The sequence below is a fragment of the Podarcis melisellensis genome, assembly GCF_964234715.1.
Source record: "Podarcis melisellensis genome assembly, chromosome: 17".
Taxonomy (NCBI): domain Eukaryota; kingdom Metazoa; phylum Chordata; class Lepidosauria; order Squamata; family Lacertidae; genus Podarcis; species Podarcis melisellensis.
The window spans coordinates 32060434-32081456 of NC_138534.1; the positions used below are offsets into that span (position 1 = coordinate 32060434).

Genomic DNA, 21023 nt, shown 5'->3' on the forward strand with positions numbered 1-21023 from the left:
GCCTGCTTTTGTTAAGGACAAAGCTAGTCTCTGGACAAGTTACTCTCCGGTGAGCTTTCTCACCCTGGAGTAGCCAAGCCTCTGTATCTGCTTGCCAAGGGATAAGGAGGATTTTACCACGCTGTGGGGTGCAGGTGTGTGGACAAATGTCTGGCTGCAACAACCCCCTCTTTCCTGTACTCCCCCCAAATCTCCTCTCTGTTCCTCTTCTCCACACTGAGAGCAGATTGGACCAAGATGGGTCTGGTTTGGATGCTACGTTGTTGGCCTCTTCTCCCCTTTGATAACCATGTTTATTTCTGCAGGTATCTCCGGGTTCCATGGCTCACGTAGGCCTGGCTTCTGGACCCAAAGCTTCCCCAGAAACCATCGCTCCACCTAAGGATGTTTCAGCTCCTGTTTCCTTCCCTTCCAACGCTGCGTCCAGCCCCAGCGCAGGCTACGTGCCCAAAGCGCCGAGAGAAACGGCTTCTGTTCCTCCACCGTGGGTGAAGCAGAATAGAGACTCGCCATCGACACAGCTTCCAGGACCACCGGCTCCTCCTCCTCCTCCTCCAGCTCCATCAGCCCCCAAATACACTCCACCCCCCGTTGCCGTGGCCCCCAGATTTGTACCCAAAGCAGCTGCAGGAATCCCATCCGGCTTCCCGCGCCAGGCGGCCGCCACCCCTCCGCAGCCTCGATTCCCACCCGCTTCTGGCACAGGACCAGCCCCGAGGCCACAGCCGCCTGCTTTCACCTATGCACAACAGCGAGAAAAGCCACAGGTTCAGGAGAAGCCACGTCCTGTTGGACAACCGCCTGCCCCGCGAGACGTGGTGAGTGGGGAATAAATCTCAACTTGGGGGGCGGTGGAGAAACAAGAGAAGTGTGCAATGCTGGATGGACTTTTCATTCAGGATTTATATATAGGCAGATAAATGAGTAGAGTAGAGTAGAGTAGAGTAGAGTACAGTGGTACCTCGGGTTAAGTACTTAATTCGTTCCGGAAGTCCATTCTTAACCTGAAACTGTTCTTAACCTGAAGCACCACTTTAGCTAATGGGGTCTCCCGCTGCTGCCGCACCACCGGAGGACAATTTCTGTTCTCATCCTGAAGCAAAGTTCTTAACCTGAGGTACTACTTCTGGGTTAGCGGAGTCTGTAACCTGAAGCAAATGTAACCTGAAGCGTATGTAACCCGAGGTACCACTGTAGAATTATAGAGTTGGAAGGGACAGCGAGAGTCATCTAGATCAGGGGTCAGCAAACTTTTTCAGCAGGGGGCTGGTCCACTGTCCCTCAGACCTTGTGGGGGGCTGGACTATATTTTGAAAAAAAAAATAATGAACGAATTCCTATGCCCCACAAATAACCCAGAGATGTGTTTTAAATAAAAGCACACATTCTACTCATGTAAAAACTCCAGGCAGGCCCCACAAATAACCCAGAGATGCATTTTAAATAGAAGGACACATTCTACTCATGTAAAAACACGCTGATTCCCAGACCGTCTGTGGGCTGGATTTAGAAGATGATTGGACCTGTTCCGGCCCCGGACCTTAGTTTGCCTACCCATGATCTAGATCTTTTGCCAAATGTGGGGCTGGAACCCCACGACCCTGAGATTGAGAGTCTCATGTTCTGCCGACTGAGCTATCCCAGTCAGCAATAAATCAAATCTGGCTGGATCCCACATCTGTTGCTGTAGTTCCTAGCGGCCATTTTAAAAGAGAGGCCTCAGTAAGATTTGTGGGTCGGTGGGCTCCCAGAAGGATGAAGCTACATTCTTTCTCTTCCTCTGTGCTTGTATTGGTAAGAGAGATTTCCCCTCTGCCAGCTTAACAACTAAGCCCGTTATATTAAGGACAGTTGCAAAAGAGCACTGGGCACATGTACTTTTTTCTCTCACTAGTTTTATAGAAGAAGGAATTTAAAAACAAACAAACAAACCCAGAGGTAAAATGGTGTCTGTTGAATCTTTCAATTCAACAAAACCATTGCAAAGCAAATGGAGGACAGAAGTTCCTCAAAAGGAAGTTTCTTCATCAATACAGTTATTACAGGAAAAGGAAACTTTTCAAAATCTTGTGAGCTGCAAGGTGGTGTCTCAGCAGGGAGAAGGAAGGGTACAGGCTAGATAACGGGGAAAAAACCATGTGTGGACAGGCAGAGGAATATCTGCATTGCAGAACAATGTTAAAGGATGGCTTGGCCATACTAAGCGATCTTGAGCGTATATCTGTTCCCTGGAATATGTGGCGTCTGAGAGGCTAGCAGGAGGGACGTTCCGGTCTCAGTGACTCTTGATTTCTTTGTCCAGCGTAACCCAGCGCCCTTTGCGAACACTGGATCAGACCCTCCCAGGGGCAACTCTGTCCTGACCATGAAAGAGGTTGAGGAGCTGGAGATGTTGACCCAGAAGCTCATGAAGGACATGGACCAGCCTCCTCATGCAGAGGCCACCAATTCTGGTGTGTGTGTACATTAAATATTTTGCATGTGGCGGTGATGGAGAGTGAATGGGATTTCGGTCTACTGTTACCACCCCCCCTCCTTTCTCTCTGCTACGGTGCCTTCATCAGAAACCAGACGCACAGAGGTTTGGGGGTGGGTGGGCTGACGTGTTTCCCTCCACTCAGCTCTCTGCCGCTGAATGCTACAATCTTCTTCTTATGGAGATGGTAGCTGTGTTCAGAGAGCCAGTGTGGTGTAGTGGTTAAGAGCTGTAGACTTGTAATCTGGTGAACCGGGTTCGATTCCCCGCTCCTCCACGTGCAGCTGCTGGGTGACCTTGGGCCAGTCACACTGCTTTGAAGTCTCTCAGCCCCGCTCACCTCACAGAGTGTTTGTTGTGGCGGAGAAAGGGAAAGGAGAATGTTAGCTGCTTTGAGACTCCTTAAGGGGAATGAAAGGCGGGATATCAAATCCAAACTCTTCTTCTTCTTCCCCTTTCTTGCCTGGAGGCGTAGATACGTATGGCGTGGAGATATGACCTGCCAGCAGCCTCTCACGGTCCTCTTTTCTCTCCCCCTTCTCCCTGCCACTGCAGAGTTGTGTGGCCTGTGCCACAAAGCCCTGTCGCGGACGCAGCCGGCTGTCCGCGCCCTAGACAAGCTCTTCCACGTGGAGTGTTTCACCTGCTTCAAGTGTGAGAAGCAGCTGCAGGGACAGCAGTTCTACAATGTGGACGAAAAGCCCTTCTGCGAGGAGTGCTATGCGGTGAGTGAAATGCAGAGGGGCAAGGGCGCCGCCTTGAATAAAATATGGAGGGGGCGGGACACAGGTAAGCTCCGCCCCACCTAATTTTTTTTTAAAAAAATGATATTTATTGAAGTTTTCAGGCAAAAGAAAGTTACAGAATAAGAAAAGAAAAAGAAAAAAATACAAAGAAAAATACAAAATACATGGAAAATAAAAAAACAGTTAAAAACAGATCAATCTTTTTGTGTCTTATATTTCATTTACTTGTTTCCTGACCTCTTCACACCTCCCTTTTTTGCATTCCAGTTCACATAGTTGATTCAGCAAATCCTTTCCCTCTTTGTTTTTATCTTAATTCTATGTCTTAACATATTAAAACTTCGTATCTTCATCTGATTATCAATCCATTTTTACATATTCTTTTTAGCTTTGTTGCTAAAGCCATTTCATTTCAATCCAACATCATTTTAACATTCATTAATTTTACAATATTTCTGTAGATAGTTTTTAAATTTCTTCCAATCTTCTTCCACCAACTCTTCTCCCTGGTCTCCGCCCCACCTAATCAATCACATGTCACAGTGAACACACACCATTTCAGTGGTACTGCCTATCAATGTTTGTGGGGGGGGGAGCAAATACTTTGTTGTGGGGGGTCCGAAGAGACCTCAGCCCCTAGGAGTTGGCTCCTATGCAGGGTGGCCAATCACAATCATCAGGGCATTTTGGAAGGAGCCATGCTCTGGCATTACCTCAGCAACAGAGGGCTTGTTTTCCCCAAGCGAATTTTGGAATGTCTTAAAATGGCCGCCACATCTTGCTTCGGCAACCAGCTAGAGTTCTTCATCTTTTTTCTCTTTTAATTCGTCTGGTCGGAATTTCATTATTTGGGCTAGTTTCCCGAACGAAAAAGTTGCCCTATTTCCTATACTGACATTGTTCAGAAGAAACCATTCAGAAGTTCATTATGAAAGGAAGCAACTTTCATTAAAAACAGCCGTTCTTCACGTGTTCAGGTACCTCAGATATTAGTCCATTTGTTGGGTCAGGTGGTCAAGGTGGGGTCAATTCATCTTGAGATGCTGGTATTTTTGAACACCACAACCTCTTGACTCCAGTCTCCTAGTGTGGGAATAAATCATAATTATTTGTTCACTTAATATACCACCCTTTATCCAAAGAGCCCAGGGCGGTGAAGTTGCCAAGCTCACGGTGGAGTCTTGGTCTGCATTACCAGGTCAACCCAGTGTGGATCTGTGCCACGCAACAATGGCTCTGTGCCACAAAAGTTACATCTGAACTGGCTTCAACAGTCTCTTTCGGTGGCGTCGCAAACATACCACCGTGTGCTTGTACACTGTGGGTGTGACCAGGCATTTGCCTGAACATGCAGAAGCTCAAAGTGTGGACGGGGGCTTATGCATGCAAGCAAGCCCCCCCTTCAGTGTCCTTACACTTGTCGTGCTCTCTGCCTCAGCTTCTGAAGACACCCAGTTCATGGCTGGTGTAAGATTTGATTAAGGCTGCCTTCTTCACAGATTTCTTGTTTGCTAAGCTGCCCAATCTTGGTCTGCTCAACATTGTTAAAGGGCAATTGATGGGTTTCAAAAGAGATCTTGAGTATGCGATCCTGGAGAGACATTATGCTCTGTATTGTTTTGGGAGATTGGGAGGTTGGATGAGAATTGTTTAAATTTGCCTGTTTTCTCCCATTTACATCCTTAAGATATCAATGGCTTCCCTTCTTCTCTTTCCATGGTTAACTATACCAATCACTATTCCATTATTGCATCCATCAAAACTTATTTACACTGTTGAATTTATCTTAACGCTGCCAGCTTTTTCAGCTGTGCACAATTATTTCCCATATATTTAGTAAACGTTTTCCAAACCTCTTTAAACCTATGTTCTTCTTGTTCTCTTATTCTGTATGTTAAGCCTGCAAGTTGTGCATATTCTGTCAACTTAGGTTTGCGTTATTCTTTAGTTGGGACCTCACTCATTTTCCATTTTTGGGCTAACAAAACACAGGCTGCAGTAGTAGCATACCGAAATAACCTTTTTTGACACCTGGGAATTTCAGTCTGAATTATCCCCAACAGAAAGGACTCTGGGTTTTTTTGGGAATGTACATTAAAACATCCCCCCCTCAATTCATTATGGATCATTTCCCCATACATTGATATCTGTTCTGTACGTTTGTCAGTGTCACACCTTAAAGTAGGGAACATTCATGAGGCAGCCTGTGCCCCACAGCTCAGGGACTGAGTGCACCCTATAATCTCTTCCTCTGACATGTCTCTACAAATGGTTCCGTTTCTGGAGGGCCGGCCTCCTTCATTTCTGACCCTGTTTTTGTTCTTCAGGGCACCCTGGAGAAGTGTTGTGTGTGCAAGCAAACGATCACAGACAGAATGCTGCGAGCCACGGGCAATTCCTACCACCCTCAGTGCTTCACCTGTGTGGTGTGCCACAAAGCCCTCGAGGGAGCTTCCTTCATTGTGGACAAAGCCAACCAGCCACATTGCGTGGACGACTATCACAGGTGGGTGACCTCCTCCTTCATTTCCTGCGTCGTCTTCCTCCCACTTCACCTGGGACCTTCGTGACTTGACCGGAGCAAGTCTGGCCTAGGAGTTTGAAACCGAAAGTTCGAGCCCTCATACCGCCTCTTCTGTGCTTGCAGAAAATATGCCCCACGATGCTCTGTGTGTGCTGAGCCCATCATGCCAGAGCCCGGAAAGGATGAGACCGTCCGCGTGGTAGCCCTGGAGAAGAACTTCCACATGAAATGTTACCGCTGTGAGGTGAGCCAATTCCCTTCTCCCCTTCCCGCCAGTCCCTCGTTGACATTTCTGCCGCCTCAGTGGCGTTGATTCTCCCTTTTCTTCCTCACTTTTTCAGGATTGTGGGAAGCCCCTTTCCATCGAAGCAGATGACAATGGCTGTTTCCCCCTGGACGGGCACGTGCTGTGTAGAAAATGCCACACCACACGCGCCAAAGCTGCGGTCTAAGGACCTTGGATCAGGATGTGTCCTTGATGTGCTTCCCCGTCCCCACCCAGCCCAGTCAGTGGGCCTGATTTTCCTCTGTGCTGTCTCTGGTCATTCCTCTCCCCCACTCCCCTCAAAACCCACAATGCATTTTTACTTAGAAAGAGTCTGTCTGGCAATATCTTCTTCCACCTAAGGACTCTTCCCACTTCCCATCTGTGTTTCCTTTTTCCTTTTAACCTGCCCCTTCCAAGACTGGGTGTTCCTTAACTCCTCGCCTAGTCTGGCCACAGTATATTATTCTAGACTTTGCAGAAAGTGAGGTGGAATTGCTATAAGCCCTGCAGTCCTTTTACTTACTAAATAATAAAGTAATCTTAGAGGAAAAGTCTGGATCCTTACAACCTGCTATGTCCCCTGGCCCTGCAAAATGCTGTCCTCTGTTCAGGTATCGAACACGACCCAACTAATGGGATTATTTTTTTAAACCCTTACTTTTGGCGATGGACAGAGTCTGCTCTACAGGATGATGATATAAATGAATCTCCTTCTTCTGTACTGGACTTGTGTGCCTGAATGGTTCTCCTTGCCAGCAAGGAGTTTATGGACCAGTTCCCCCAGACCCCAGAATTATGGTGGCCCCAGTTATTTTTTACCTCTGTGGTGCTTTGGCCTAGCAACCTCTGCATAGCAAACTATCCAAAGGACTACTCCTCTGTTTACAACATGTTTTGTCGAACTGGGAGTGTGGTGTGACCGGGAATGGTCCCGAATTGATGCTGAGAAAGGCACCCTCATCAGAGTTTCTTCGTTTGCAGCCTACATGTGATGGGTGACTTTGCTGGTGTGTGTTTTTGGCACAGTCAATGGAAGAGAGCCTCAATCCCTGGGCTGGACTGAACAAGCATCTTCAATATTGTCTGTCCCAGCCACTGTTTGCATTAATAAAATTTGTGTTGGGTCCCCCCCCCCATTATAACTTCAGCCTTTCTGTGGTGTGTGTTGTGGCTGGGGTGGGTCAGAGAGAGATCATTGCTAAACTACCCAGCAGTGAATCCATTCTCCCTCCATCTCATTTCAGCGGGTTGGACTAGATGACTCTCAAGGTCCCTTCCAATTCTATGGTTCTCTGATTTTCTTTCCTAATGATTCCTAGCATGGATCTTGCCACTGCACACTGGGTTGACATCTTCATCAAACTATCTACCATGACTCCAAGATCTCATTCCTGGTCTTGTCACTTCCAGTTCAGCTCAATAGTATATGTGAAGTTAAGATTTTTTTTGCCCCAACATCACTCAACCCTTGTTTACATTAACTTCCATTTGCCTTTTTACTCTCCATTCATTCTGTTTGGAGTGGTCCTTCTGGAGTTCTGCAATCCTTTTTTTTTTGCCTCTGTATCCAATTAGATGCATCATTTGGCAGAGAGAAAATTGATGCCTCTTGCTAAGCTTTTCTCCTGCTACTGCTCTTCCTCAGTTTGTTGGCAGTGTTCTCAGTGGTGTTTCCTGTCTATACAGTGGTACCTCGGGTTAAGTACTTAATTCGTTCTGGAGGTTCGTTCTTAACCTGAAACTGTTCTTAACCTGAAGCACCACTTTAGCTAATGGGGCCTCCTGCTGCTGCCACGCCGCCAGCACGTGATTTCTGTTCTCATCCTGAAGCAAAGTTCTTAACCTGAAGCACTATTTCTGGGCTAGCAGAGTCTGTAACCTGAAGCATATGTAACCTGAAGCGTATGTAACCCAAGGTACCACTGTATATTCTTTTCTTCATCTTCAAAAGAAGTCATCATTTTGTGGATCTCAGCTGCATCTCATCCCCTACTCTCATTGAGTAATACAGTGGTACCTCAGCTTACAGACGCTTCAGGTTTACAGACGCTTCAGGTTACAGACTCCGCTAACCCAGAAATAGTACCTCGGGTTAAGAACTTTGCTTCAGGGTGAGAACAGAAATTGTTCTCCGGCGGCACGGTGACAGCGAGAGGCCCCATTAGCTAAAGTGGTGCTTCAGGATTTTCAGCCGCTGTGATTGACGTCCACGTCCAGCCCTCTGAAGCATTGCTGGGCTAGAAAAGCAGGTTAGCTTTGCTGAGTGGCACATGTGGCCAGGACTGCAACCCCAGGGCCACTCCCTCTTCTGAGAGAGGGAAGTTAAACACCAAATTACTATTGGTAATGTCTGGACACTAGTTGAATGAATACAGACTGAATAGTCATGGGCTTAAAGATAAGGAAGGCAAAAAATGTCATTACCTTTTTTAAAAAGCAATGCCTTTGGTGATAACCAAGTCCCAGGATAGCTCAGTTGGTAGAGCTTGAGACTCCTGGTCTTGGGTCATGGATTTGAGCTCTACGTTGGGCAAGATTCCTGCATTGCAGGGGGCATTGAACTAGATGGACTTTCATCAATAGAAATGTGAATTATGCCGATTTGTAGTACAGTAGATCTACTTGGAATATGACTCGTGAGTTGATACTTTTAAATCAGTGGACTTGAGTGACTGAGTGTGCTATAGTTTGAGATCGCCCATTTACATATTCTTTAAAAATTGGGGCGGTTAAGTATCCTTGTTTTGATGAGGGCTATTAACATGCATGACCCTACAAAGCGGAACTCCAGCAGTGCAGAGTAGCTCACCAGTGGCTCTTGGTTTTTGTTTTAAAAAAAACCTGTTTCTGCTGCTGACCTAGGACTACATTTGCTTGCCTTCTCCACAGAGGCTTTAAGAATCCTGTAATAGTATATGTTGTTAAACTGTGGGCTCTAGTGTAGCACTGATTTTAGCCAGGGCAATGTTTATTCCGCCCCACCACCACCCTGTTTTCCCCCCCGCCATTTGTGCAGAAAACACACAGCTTGCAGAATTGGGCTTTCTGCGAGGACCCAGTTTATTTTAAAAGAAAAACAGGTTTCTAAATCTCCTGACGTTGATGCCAGAGTAATATGCAGGCTCAGAAACTCAAAAAAAGCCAAACTCTGCACTCTGTAGGCATATTTTGCATGTTTGCAGACATCTATTGAATTTAAGATATACGTCCAAGCACACACAGCCCTCGTAATTTTTTCTGTCTTTGGTACTGGATCTGGGTACAAGAAGTTTAAGAGTTAAAAGGCTGTGCTCTAGCCCAAAGCCACGCACCACCTTCTGCATGTACTTGACATCTAACACAAATAGCAAAAGTCCAAAGTGGAGGAGCCTGGCAAATGTTTGCACAGTGTTTAGCTTGTTTGTTCAGGTGAAGTTCAGTTTCGTTCAGCAGCCCCTTGATCTCTTTGTTTCTTAGCTGCCTGCGTCTTGGGAGCTGAAGAGACCCTTCAGATAACTTGACTTTAATGCACTGAGCCTGTGTCCCGACTGAAGGCTGCTGCGGGAGACAGCTCTCTGCAGGGGTGAGATTACTCTCCCCAGCTCTTTTAAGGCTCCTTGGCTCACACCACCAGGCTCTTCCAACTTTGCTTTGAGATGGAGGTTTCTTCCATGGTCCTCCCATTCTTTGGGCAGCTCATTATACCTCTGCTTAATCTGGAGTCCTTCAGCATAGATAACTCTGAAGGTTACAAGAAAAGAAACCATACAGCCAATAAAAAATAAAATATGGTAGCTTGGAGGAAATGAATGTTCGTATTGAAGGACAAGTTTCTTGTTTTGGAGGCTGGGAAGGGAATTGGTAACAGAAGCCATCTGCTGAGTGGGAGGCCTAATGCTGCTAACACTTAACCAGCTGAACTTTGCTCTCTGACATGATCTTTTGAGAAGGAAAGATCCCTAGGCCTGATCCCTGGAGGCATTTTCATACTTCTGCTTCAGGTCCTGTTAGTAGGTGTAGTTTTGGAAGAGTTATGCAGATGGTAAACATGCTTAACAATAGTTTTTGTACTGATGGATAGTACTTGTTTCAAGTTGACTCCAGCAGAAGCTTTTGATGATTCCCTAAGCTGTAGGTGGTGGTGGGTAGACACACTGTTTCAGTAAGACCTTTCTAGTTCAACTGCACTGGGTATGTTACATTGGGCTGATCTGGTTTCTGCAATCTTTCTTAATTGACATCAATATATAAAAAATGTCCCAAACTTGCCCGGCCTAGTGTTCAAAGTTCACAGACTTGTGGAGGAGTTCAGTAGGTGGAAAACTCATTTTTCTGTAGGTCCAACAATGTAGGGCATAATGTTTATGGACAAGGTGATGAGAAACCAGTTCTATGGTACAAAATGTTACCCTTAGGCTGCTGCTTGAGTCTTGCAGTTTGATTAGTACCACATCTTAAAAGCAGTGAATGCATTTCAGGATTCAAGCAATGGACATTGGAGTGCCCATGGGGCATGGGCATTGCCACTCCTTGCCAGATCAGTGCCCAGTCCGTAAGAGTGCCTACTGAAAAGCTACAGTACCATATTGGGATGGCTTGCATTTCTAAAGTGATAGAACTATAGTCCTTTATATACTACCCTTGTTAAAACTAATTCAGTGGGCATGCAATTCTGAGGAACGTGTCATTTTGGACCTGATCCGAAGGCTGGGAGAGGAGGAATGTGACTCAGTTTTCAGCCACATTGTAGGAAGATGCTGCAGGTTACTGTATTTTTTGCTCTATAAGACTCACTTTTCCCCTCCTAAAAAGTAAGGGGAAATGTGTGTGTGTGTGTCTTATGGAGCGAATGCAGGCTGTGCAGCTATCACAGAAGCCAGAACAGCAAGAGGGATTGCTGCTTTCACTGCGCAGTGATCCCTCTTGCTGTTCTGGCTTCTGAGATTCAGAATATATTTTTTCCTGTTTTCCTCCTCCAAAAACTAGGTGCGTCTTGTGGTCTGGTGCGTCTTATAGAGTGAAAAATGTGGTATATGTTCAGTTCAGTAAGTTCCTGTTTGGTAAACGATTATCTACGTTCAACCGGAAATCATTCGCTAGTAGACAGTATTACCCCTCCTCTACCCCTTTCTCTTGTTTTTCCTTGGATGCATAGAGAATAGCTATCCTAATATGACTTTATAGAGTTTGATCCTATAGGTATGGCAGTTACACAGTCTGGTTACTGCTTTGTTAAATTCCCTTCTTATCTTACATACCCTACAAGGCTACTGCTTCGACTGTGCTTTAAATTTCTTCTTTGCAGCTGGAGCTGGTCATTGGCTTCTGAACAACATTAAATACTGTACTGACTGATTTAGGGCTTCAACCTTCAGGACACTGTGTGACTTACTTCTGAGTAAGTACAGAGTTGGTGTCTATGTCAGGTTCTTTATGCTCTTAACATCTCTCTCACACCCTGCACATAACTGGTGCTTTGCATATAAATGGTAACAGTGCCTTTATTTTAAATGTATTTTGACTCCTTTTTACCAGTTCTTCCTTGCCTAGGGGCTGTTGTGTCATGTCTTGGCTGGATGGGGGAAAAGGTCCTGGGCTCTGCACTTTGATTTGCATGACAAACAATGCTGTTAACTTTTTCTCTTCAACACAGCCACTAAAAGGTAAAGGATCCCTGCACTCTTTTTCATCTGATTATCCAAGGTACTCAGATGCTTTTCCTTAACCTTGAATATTTCTTTGAAAAGGAGCAAAGGTAGCTATCATTTTGTTTCGTTTTTAAAAAGCTGTAATCCTATAAGGGTAACTTTATGTTAGAGGTAGTTCTCCCTCCTTTGAGAAGACAGCAAGTCCTGCTTTTAAGTTTTGTGGAACCCAATAGACAGCTGACTTAATAAGGGGCTGATCTGTATATAATAAAAGCAATGGCACAGATTGGATACTTTTATTTACAAAACCATATATACAGCACACAACCCCAGGTCCGGGTTTTCTTTCTCAACTCCCCATCCTGCTATTTTAAATATATATAGGCAACATCCTCAACTTGAGGAAGCAAAGCTCTCTGGAGCATGTGGTGCCTAACTGTAAACAAGCCATTTTTGCTCTTAGGACTGGGCTCCAGGAGAGAAAACAAGACACATAAGCAACAAGGGGAGCAATATAAATTTGATCTAACGCTGTGTGATAAAGGCAAGTCCAGGCCACTGAGCTAAGGTACAAGGTGGGCAGTCTTGGCCCCAGGAACTGTGCAAACAATGGCAAGTCCAGTCCCCTCCCCAATCCCTGAGTCTTCAAACACAACTTTTGCATTTGAAGGGACCCCTTATTGCTAGATAATGGCTTTGCCGGCAGAATGGTTTCAGCTCTGCTTATAATTTTAAGTACACCTTGCTTCCTTAGTCACTATGAAATGCGACGGGCAGAGTGGCTGCTGCGGGAGTAGAAACACAAGAACGAAACGAGAGGTGGCGAGACAGAAAATGAGAGAGAAGCAGGGAGTTTGCAATTTAAGCGCTGGCCACTTCTCTGGCGTTAGTATCTGCAGGGAGCCTCGTGGAGTGTTGCTTTCTGCATTGGGAAGCGCAAGTCCCAACCTGTGCGCTATGGGGCACAAGGAATGCTGGTGGTGCACATGTTGCAGACTCTGCCATCAGCTCTCAGAGCCCCAGGCCAATGCTTGCTGCGCCACTGCAAGATCGCCTCAGTCTGTTCCCCTTCTCTTCTCCTTGTTCTGCTGGGCTCTGTGGCGTTGGGTCCAGTGACAGCTTGGTGATGCGAGACCCCATCACTCTTTGAAGCCTTGGATGCTGCACAGAATACGCTTCTGGTGGCCAGGAAGAGTCACACCCATTTGCTTCAAGTCCCTTGGAAAAAACAGGAGGGGAGAAAGATTAGCTGCCTTGTTTAGCAGGTAAGGGACGTGGGTGGCACTGTGGGTTAAACCACAGAGCCTAGGACTTGCCGATCAGAAGGTCGGCGGTTCGAATCCCTGCGAAGGGGTGAGCTCCTGTTGCTCAGTCCCTGCTCCTGCCAACCTAGCAGTTCAAAAGCATGTCAAGTGCAAGTAGATAAATAGGTACCACTCTGGTGGGAAGGTAAACGGCGTTTCCGTGCGCTGCTCTGGTTTGCCAGAAGCGGCTTAGTCATGCTGGCCACATGACCCGGAAGCTGTACGCCGGCTCCCTCGGTTAGTAAAGCAAGATGAGCGCCACAACCCCAGAGTTGGCCACGACTGGACCTAATGGTCAGGGGTCCCTTTACCCTTTAATTTTACCTTAGCAGGTGAAGAGATTGAGACTGCTAGACAAGCAGAGGGTTTCATAAAGCTGTAGCACCTTACGAAACCTCTGTCCCCTTTCCCCACCACTTGTTGGTTTTTTTATTAATAAATTTTATTAGTATTTTCCACACAGCAACACGAAAAATATTGAAAAATAACAATACACAAAACACAAAGACCAACATACAAAAAACCCACAAATCCATATCTTACAAGTTAATAATATAAACACTAAAAAGAAAAAGAAACATGGTCTTTCCCCACCACCTGTTATGTGTCCTACCAAAGTCCATTCCTAGAAATTCAGCTGAGCTCAAGGCGCAGGCCCAGCTCAGAAATATCACCATTTCCAGTTGCTGTCTCACAAGGTGCATCTGGCAAAACTGTCTGCAAGTTGGGAGTCAGACAACGTATTTTAGAGCGCTTGGAGGTGTTATGACAGATCCCAAAAAAGACATGTTAATTCACTGGGAAGGTGATAAAAGAGCTTCAGGAAGCTGAATTTGTAGGACGGCAAGCACAACGCAAAACTATGGGCAGAACCTGCAAAAGTGTCACTCTGCTAAAACATAGTATTCCATCCGTAAAACTAAATCTACTAAGATGCACAAATACAATCTTACACAATGCAGCAATTCCTTAGCAGTGTGATGGATGCCAGCAGTTATCTTAACTGTCTCATGTGAATTTTGGTATGCTGATGCTAATTCCTTGGTTCCATATGATTATTTTCATATGTGTCCAGTATTTTGGTATGCGTTAGTGATTTTATCTTATGCTCTTAATAGAAGGCCATGCTTATTACTTCTACAAATATTTCTTACATATCCAGCTTGCCAATGAATCCTATGCCTGCTCACTAGGGCGGAGGTCCCATTGAAATCAGTTCTTGAGTAAACCTTTGCTAGGATCTTTTTTATCTTGCTGACGTCTCTGGCCAGCTTTTGCAGATTTTTGATGCCTTACAGAAACCTATACAGTGGTACCTCGAGTTACAGACGCTTCAGGTTACAGACTCCGCTGACCCAAAAATAGTGCCACGGGTTAAGAACTTTGCTTCAGGATGAGAACAGAAATTGTGCAGCGGCAGCAGGAGACCCCATTAGCTAAAGTAGTGATTCAGGTTAAGCACAGTTTCAGGCTAAGAACGGACCTCCAGAACGAATTAAGTTCTTAACCTGAGGTACCACTGTAAAACCTGTTTCACCAGAGTCAATTGTGAGGCAGGAGGGAGTAAATGAATAGGTAAATTGCCCTATTCAAACCACCTTCATTTCTGAAGGCGGGGGGGGGGGGGGGGAGAACCACCCTGCTTGTTTTCAGCCTCACTACCAGCCCACGTACAAATTGAGATTGTGATGGAGATGGCTCTAGCTCAGAGCTGGGGAACCTTTGCCCCCCCCCCATGTTGTTAGACTCTCAACTCCCATCACCCTTGTTGATGCTATCTGGGCCTGACAGCAGCTGGGAGTCTGACAACATCTGGAAGGCCAAAGGTTAACCAGGCCTCTTAACTCACATATTCTCTGCTCTCCAATAAAGCATTACTGTGACTCTTTCTGATTATGCTCTGACTTAAGCTGTTGGTTCTCTGCCTGCTTTTCAACCACAGCAAAAGACTCCGTTGGGCAATCATGAGCTAGATAGAAGGATCTATCTCACTCTTGGTCTTTACAAGCAGCAGGAGAATGTCTGTCTCTCCATCTTCTGGCCAGGATTTTGGCCTTTTATTGGCCCTCCTCTCGTCCTTGAATTATAGCTTAACACAGAGAAAGTGAGCACATGAAACCTTTTCCTGGTCACTCGGCCTCTGCACCAGGAAAGGCTGCGGTATCTGCTCAATGTCTGCACGGAACCCAGCTACAAGAGAGCAGGGTGAGAAAAGAAGCTGTCAACCCTAAGAACAGCTATAATGAGAAGTGCTTGTAGAGGGGCACAAGCTTGGTAGTTAAGGAATCAGCGGACAGGCAGAGAGATAGAGAGATTCTTTTGCTGATCCTGAGCATATGAATTTCTTTGTAAAGGTAAAAGGACTCATGGATGCTTAAGTCCAATCAAAGGCAACTATGGGGTTGTGGTGCTCGTCTCGCTTTCAGGCCGAGGGAGCCGACATTTGTCCACAGACAGCTTTCTGGGTCATGTGGCCAGCATGACTAAACCGCTTCTGGCGCAACGGAACACCGTGACAGAAGCCAGAAAGCACAGAAATGCCATTTACTTTCCCGCCACAACAGTACCTATTTATCTACTTGCACTGGTGTGCTTATGAGCTGCTAGGTTGGCAGGAGCTGGGATGGAGCAACGGGAGCTCACCCCATTGCGGGGATTCAAACCACTGACCTTCTGATAAGGAAGCCCAAAAAGGCTCAGTGGTTTAGACTACAGCACCACCCACGTCCCTGAATGTCTTTGTAAGCTGTAGGGAGGTGCAATAGACACAGTGGCACCTAGCTGCATGTCCTCCCTTCCCTCTCCTCTCTTCTGCCCTGGAAGAGCAGAATCCCAAATTCAGGGTGCCCAATGCTTACTCGGCAGAAAGCTCCAGGACGGATTCCATGGTGTTCAGGCCGGCAGTGCGGAAGTTGATGATGTAGCGCTTCATGCGGATGGATTCCAACCACTCTGGGATAGACCGATAAGGAATCCCATCGGAGCCACTGCAGCTGGGGAGGCGGAGCGTCACCCTGGGGATTGATAGGCATTTTCAGACCTGATGGAACACTTAAAATGAAGACCAGTGCCCCCCCCCCCACTTCTGATGGAGCTGGAGAGAAATGTCTAGCCTTTACCCAGGGCGCGTTTATGGCATCCCATAGACTAGTATGGGGAAGCCGCTGTGGCACTTGACGCAACCCAGGCTGGTACTGATGCCACGAACACATTGAAGGGCAGGGTACAATTCTGCAGAAGTGCTCCAAAAGCACAGAATGCGAGGGGGTGTACAGAATTCAGCATGCAGGGAATAAGGCCAAAACAAAAGAGATTATCCAGCTATGCATAATTGGACCTGGCAACATCTTTATCCAGTTTTAGGTGCCAGGAAAATCCTTTACTCCTGAGCTTTGGCCCCTTAATTTGAAGGGTGGCATTGCCTCTTCTAGTGGGGCGGGACCTCTGGTCCTCCCTTTGTGTTTTTAGGTTTTTAATGTTGGTTTTTAATGAAAGCCACTTTGAATTAACTTGGTAAGAAAAGTGACTAACAAATAATATATATAAATACAGTGGTACCTTGGTTCTCGAACTTAATCTGTTCCAGGAGTCCATTCCACTCCCAAAACTGTTCAAAAACCAAGGCGCGGCTTCCGATTGGCTGCAGGAGCTTCCTGCACTCAAGCAGAAGGAAGCCGCGGCAGATGTTCGGCTTCCGAAAAACGTTTGCAAACCGGAACTCTTACTTCCGGGTTTGCAGTGTTCGGGAACCGATTTGTTCGACAACTAAGCCTTTCAAGAACACTGTAAGACCGCATGCAGAATTTAGCTTTTTTATTTTATTCTTCCCCTGTGTGTGTGTGTGTGCCCGTGTGCATGCACACAAATTTACACAGCTCTGTCCCCTAAGTATTGCCCTGCATATCACTTGTTGTTGTTAGTCGTTTAGTCGTGTCCGCCTCTTCGTGACCCCCTGGACCAGAGCACGCCAGGCACTTCTGTCTTCCACTGCCTCCCGCATTTTGGTCAAACTCATGCTGGTAGCTTCAAGAACACTGTCCAACCATCTCGGCCTCTGTCGTCCCCTTCTCCTTGTGCCCTCCATCTTTCCCAGCATCAGGGTCTTTTCCAGGGAGACTTCTCTTCTCATGAGCTGGCCAAAGTATTGGAGCCTCAGCTTCAGGATCTGTCCTTCCAGTGAGCACTCAGGGCTGATTTCCTTCAGAATGGAGAGGTTTGATCTCCTTGCAGTCTATGGGACTCTCAAGAGTCTCCTCCAGCACCAGAATTCAAAAGCATAAATTCTTCGGCGATCAGCCTTCTTTATGGTCCAGCTCTCACTTCCATACATCACCACTGGGAAAAACATAGCTTTTACTATATGGACCTTTGTTGGCAAGGCATATCACTTACCTGGGGTCAAAGTCGGCTACAGTTCGAAGCAAATGTGGACTGGAGATGAAGTGCTCTAGCTGAGCGAAGATCTCCCGGAAGCGGGGCCTCCGGGTCCGGTCATATGACCAACACACCTTCATGATCTCGTAAAGGACGGATGGGCAGTCCACAGGTGGGGGGAGCCGATACCCATCCTCTATGCTCTTCATCACCTGTTCCAGGTAAAACACAAGATCACTGTGAACAGGGCAAACATTCCTTAGAACACAGCTACCTAAGAAACTGGAGTCGAGGGCCACTTTCTCAGGAGCATAATGTCTAAATATTGGGAAATCCTTTGGAATTAGAACTGCCACATTTAATCCATTTGATTAATTTGTTAAAAACGTATAAGCTAAGGAGGTCACCACATTCTTCTGTTAAGAGTAATTCCGATACAAGTTGAACAGCAAAAGTTATGGATGAGTGGCATCTTAGAAAATGCATCTGTTTCTGCATCTTTGAGAAGGAGAAATACTTCTTAAAGGAGAGATGCTGCTACTGTGATAGATGCACGTCATTTGAAAGCAGTGTGTGAGGTTCCCTTCTAAACTGCTGGGTCGTATCCAAAACTTGAGCTTTGCTGGTAACAAGAGTTTCCTCTTCCTCTCAGAGCTTCACACTTTTTCTTTGCTTTTTCCAGGGACTGTGTCCGAGTACACAATTTTCCTCTGGAGCTCTTTAAAACTCATTCAGAGCAAACAGGAATCCACAGAAAGCCCGAATTGACATTTGCTCCAATTGAGCGCTAAAGAGCAGGCTTTTGAGGTGAAAGCTTGGGGCAAAACAAAACCACACTCAGACACTGAGCTTTTAAGCACGGACCTGTGACTGGAAAGAGCAGAGGGAAAGTAGATAAGCCCCCTGTCCTCTCCAGCCCCTAGTAAAGGTAAAGGGAGCCTGACCGTTAGGTCCAGTCGTGGCCAACTCTGGGGTTGCGGCGCTCATCTCGCTTTATTGGCCGAGGGAGCTGGCGTACAGCTTCTGGGTCATGTGGCCAGCATGACTAAGCCGCTTCTGGCGAACCAGAGCAGCACATGGAAACGCTGTTTACCTTTCCGCCAGAGCGGTACCTATTTATCTACTTGCACTTTGACGTGCTTTCGAACTGCTAGGTTGGCAGGAGCAGGGACTAAGCTACGGGAGCTCACCCCGTTGCGGGGATTCGAACCGCCAACCTTCCGATCGGCAAGTCCTAGGCTCTGTGCTTTAACTCACAGAGCCACCCACGTCCCCACCAGCCCCTGCATGCCCCCAAAATCATCTTCAGGGGGTTGGGAGATCCTCCAAAGTGGATTTGGTAGTGTGTGGAGAAGAGGAAATGGAAGCCCTGCTGCACCCACAGATTTATGCTGGCAGAGCACTGGACGTCAACCCAATGTTTTTTCTCCTATGCAGATTTAATCAAATTGGTTAATGTACTGAAACTCATGACTAATGGATCTCAATTGGGCTGCCCAACTATGGCTGCTCCCTTCAGGAAAGTAGGAAACGGAATTTTGGGCCATGGGGAAATCTGGAAACGTGTTCTTTATTCTTTATTACGATCTATTCTAGTTCAGCTCCAGCTCTGCTAATCCAGGAGGCGGTTTCCTTGCTCAATAAGCGTTTCCCTTGACCCTCTTACCTCCTGATTGGTCATATCCCCATATGGCTTGTCGCCATAGGACAGCACCTCCCACATGACAATGCCAAAACTCCAGATATCACTGGCTGAGGTGAAGATTCGATGGGCAATAGCTTCAGGCGCTGTCCATCGGATAGGGATCTTGCCACCCTGTTGAAAAAGAGGTTGCAACTGTGAAATGGAAACTACGGTTTGGCTATTCAACTGCAATCTAGGAGCCCACAAAGCCACTCTCTGCCTCCTTCCCTGGGGTAGAAAAAATATGTGAAACGCACACACATAAGTAAGCAAGCAAAATGTGGCATTGCCAGGAGCTCAAGCTGGTCTTCCTTGGAACCTTGGATCATAAAGTTTCCATTTTGTTTGAATGTAGCAGGAAGTAATTTATCAAGATGCAGAGGGCAAAATCCAGGTTTGTTGACAAAATTCTCTAATGACATAGAGAAGAGAGTAGCCCCCAACCCAGCTAGACTTGGACCTCCTGAGAAGGCAAATGCCCAAGCTCCCTTGAGGTCCAATATTATCAATTGCCTACTTAATTAAAGAGTAGGATATTAGTAGTACTGGGAAGCATTAAACCTCTTTTAGTTCAAACCTGGAAATCACTCTTCCAACATCATCCTTTCATATCCATCAAGCCCCTCCCTTCTGAAGTCTATAATGTTCCTGGCCCTATTTGAGTCTCCAAGTCCCAGTTCTTTAAAGTATGTTAGATTTCTGGCAGACATCCCAGCCAGGGTCCTGTTGGCTGCTCATCTTCATACCCTTGGACCCTGGTGCCCATTCTCCGACAAAACTGAAAAGGACTGGTGAAGTTCTCCTCCTCTCTGACTACATTTCAGATTTTAATCGTCTTCTTCCTTCTTCCTCTTGACACCAAAGTCATGTTGTACAGCCCCTTCTTCTTCTTTCCCTCTCAGTTCCTGGAAAGTTTTCCACTGTTCAATTACCATTTTTTTGTACTTTAAAAAAATAAAACTTTATTTCTGAGAATGCTCTGACTTGGTCTGTGTTACTCCCTTAAGTACCGTATTTTTCGCTCTGTAAGACGCACCAGACCACAAGACGCACCTAGTTTTTGGAGGAGGAAAACAAGAAAAAAAATATTCTGAATCTCAGAAGCCAGAACAGCAAGAGGGATCGCTGCGCAGTGAAAGCAGCAATCCCTCTTGCTGTTCTGGCTTCTAGGATAGTTCTGGCTTCTGGGATAGCTGCGCAGCCTGCATTCGCTCCATAAGACGCACACACATTTCACCCTTACTTTTTAGGAGGGAAAAAGTGAGTCTTATAGAACAAAAAATACGGTACTTTATATAGGCATTTCACCATACCCAGTCTAAACAATCAGAAAGTTACCTGCCGTTTGGCTCATTGGAGTTCTGAGTAAGTGTGTTAGTTTTGGCCCAGCTCTAGAAGAGAAACAGCAGCCTGTCTTCTGCTGGCACAGAGCCAAGTTCACATGGGGGGAAAAGTTGCCTTAATACAACAACTGACCTAAATGTCCCAGTTATTTGTGCGTCTTGATATATCACCAGCTAAACATTGCTGTGATTATTGTGTAGCACACACACACACACACATCAATATACTACCAGGTGAAAAACTATGAAACCAATATCACGATATGGACTTCAAACCAGTTTTGGATAATATATTGATACATCGCCCAGCCCTACTCCCTACTTTATTTATCTTGTTTTCATAATTTTACCTTCGTTTCGTAAGTTCCCTCCACGTCGTTTTCTAATATCCGAGAAAGACCAAAATCTGAAACCTTGCACTGAAGGTTATGGGACACCAGAATGTTGCGGGCCGCCAGGTCCCGGTGCACATAGTTGCGGTCTGACAGGTAGGTCATTCCTGAGGCAATGCCCTGCAGCATTGTCACAAGCTGCACCGAACTGAACTTGTCCATGTTCTCCTGAAACACAAACACAGGCACAAAGAAAAGTCTTCTCACTGTGCTTAGCCACTTGTTTCACAGTGAAGAATGCAGTTTCGGAATTGTCATGACAATGAAATGTTATAAAGGTAAAGG

At 46.2% G+C, this 21023-nt stretch overlaps 2 protein-coding genes across 3 annotated transcripts in view; one reads left to right on the forward strand and one right to left on the reverse strand.

Annotated features, from left to right (window-relative positions):
- The window catches only part of ZYX (zyxin), a 29860-nt gene extending 23295 nt beyond the window's left edge, over positions 1-6565 (forward strand). For both annotated transcript variants that reach the window (XM_081894090.1, XM_081894091.1), the window contains 6 exons: positions 306-818; positions 2303-2453; positions 3032-3201; positions 5550-5728; positions 5870-5990; positions 6088-6565. In XM_081894090.1, coding sequence (XP_081750216.1) covers positions 306-818; positions 2303-2453; positions 3032-3201; positions 5550-5728; positions 5870-5990; positions 6088-6198 — 1245 coding nt within the window. In that variant the 3' untranslated portion in view covers positions 6199-6565. The remainder of the gene's footprint in view (positions 1-305; positions 819-2302; positions 2454-3031; positions 3202-5549; positions 5729-5869; positions 5991-6087) is intronic.
- A 5357-nt stretch (positions 6566-11922) lies between these two features.
- The window catches only part of EPHA1 (EPH receptor A1), an 81748-nt gene continuing 72647 nt past the window's right edge, over positions 11923-21023 (reverse strand). The window contains exons 14-18 of the mRNA XM_081893917.1: positions 20697-20906; positions 18986-19135; positions 17338-17531; positions 15804-15959; positions 11923-12859 (exon numbers count right to left, since the gene is read on the reverse strand). Of these exons, the coding sequence (XP_081750043.1) occupies positions 12781-12859; positions 15804-15959; positions 17338-17531; positions 18986-19135; positions 20697-20906 (789 nt within the window). The 3' untranslated portion in view covers positions 11923-12780. The remainder of the gene's footprint in view (positions 12860-15803; positions 15960-17337; positions 17532-18985; positions 19136-20696; positions 20907-21023) is intronic.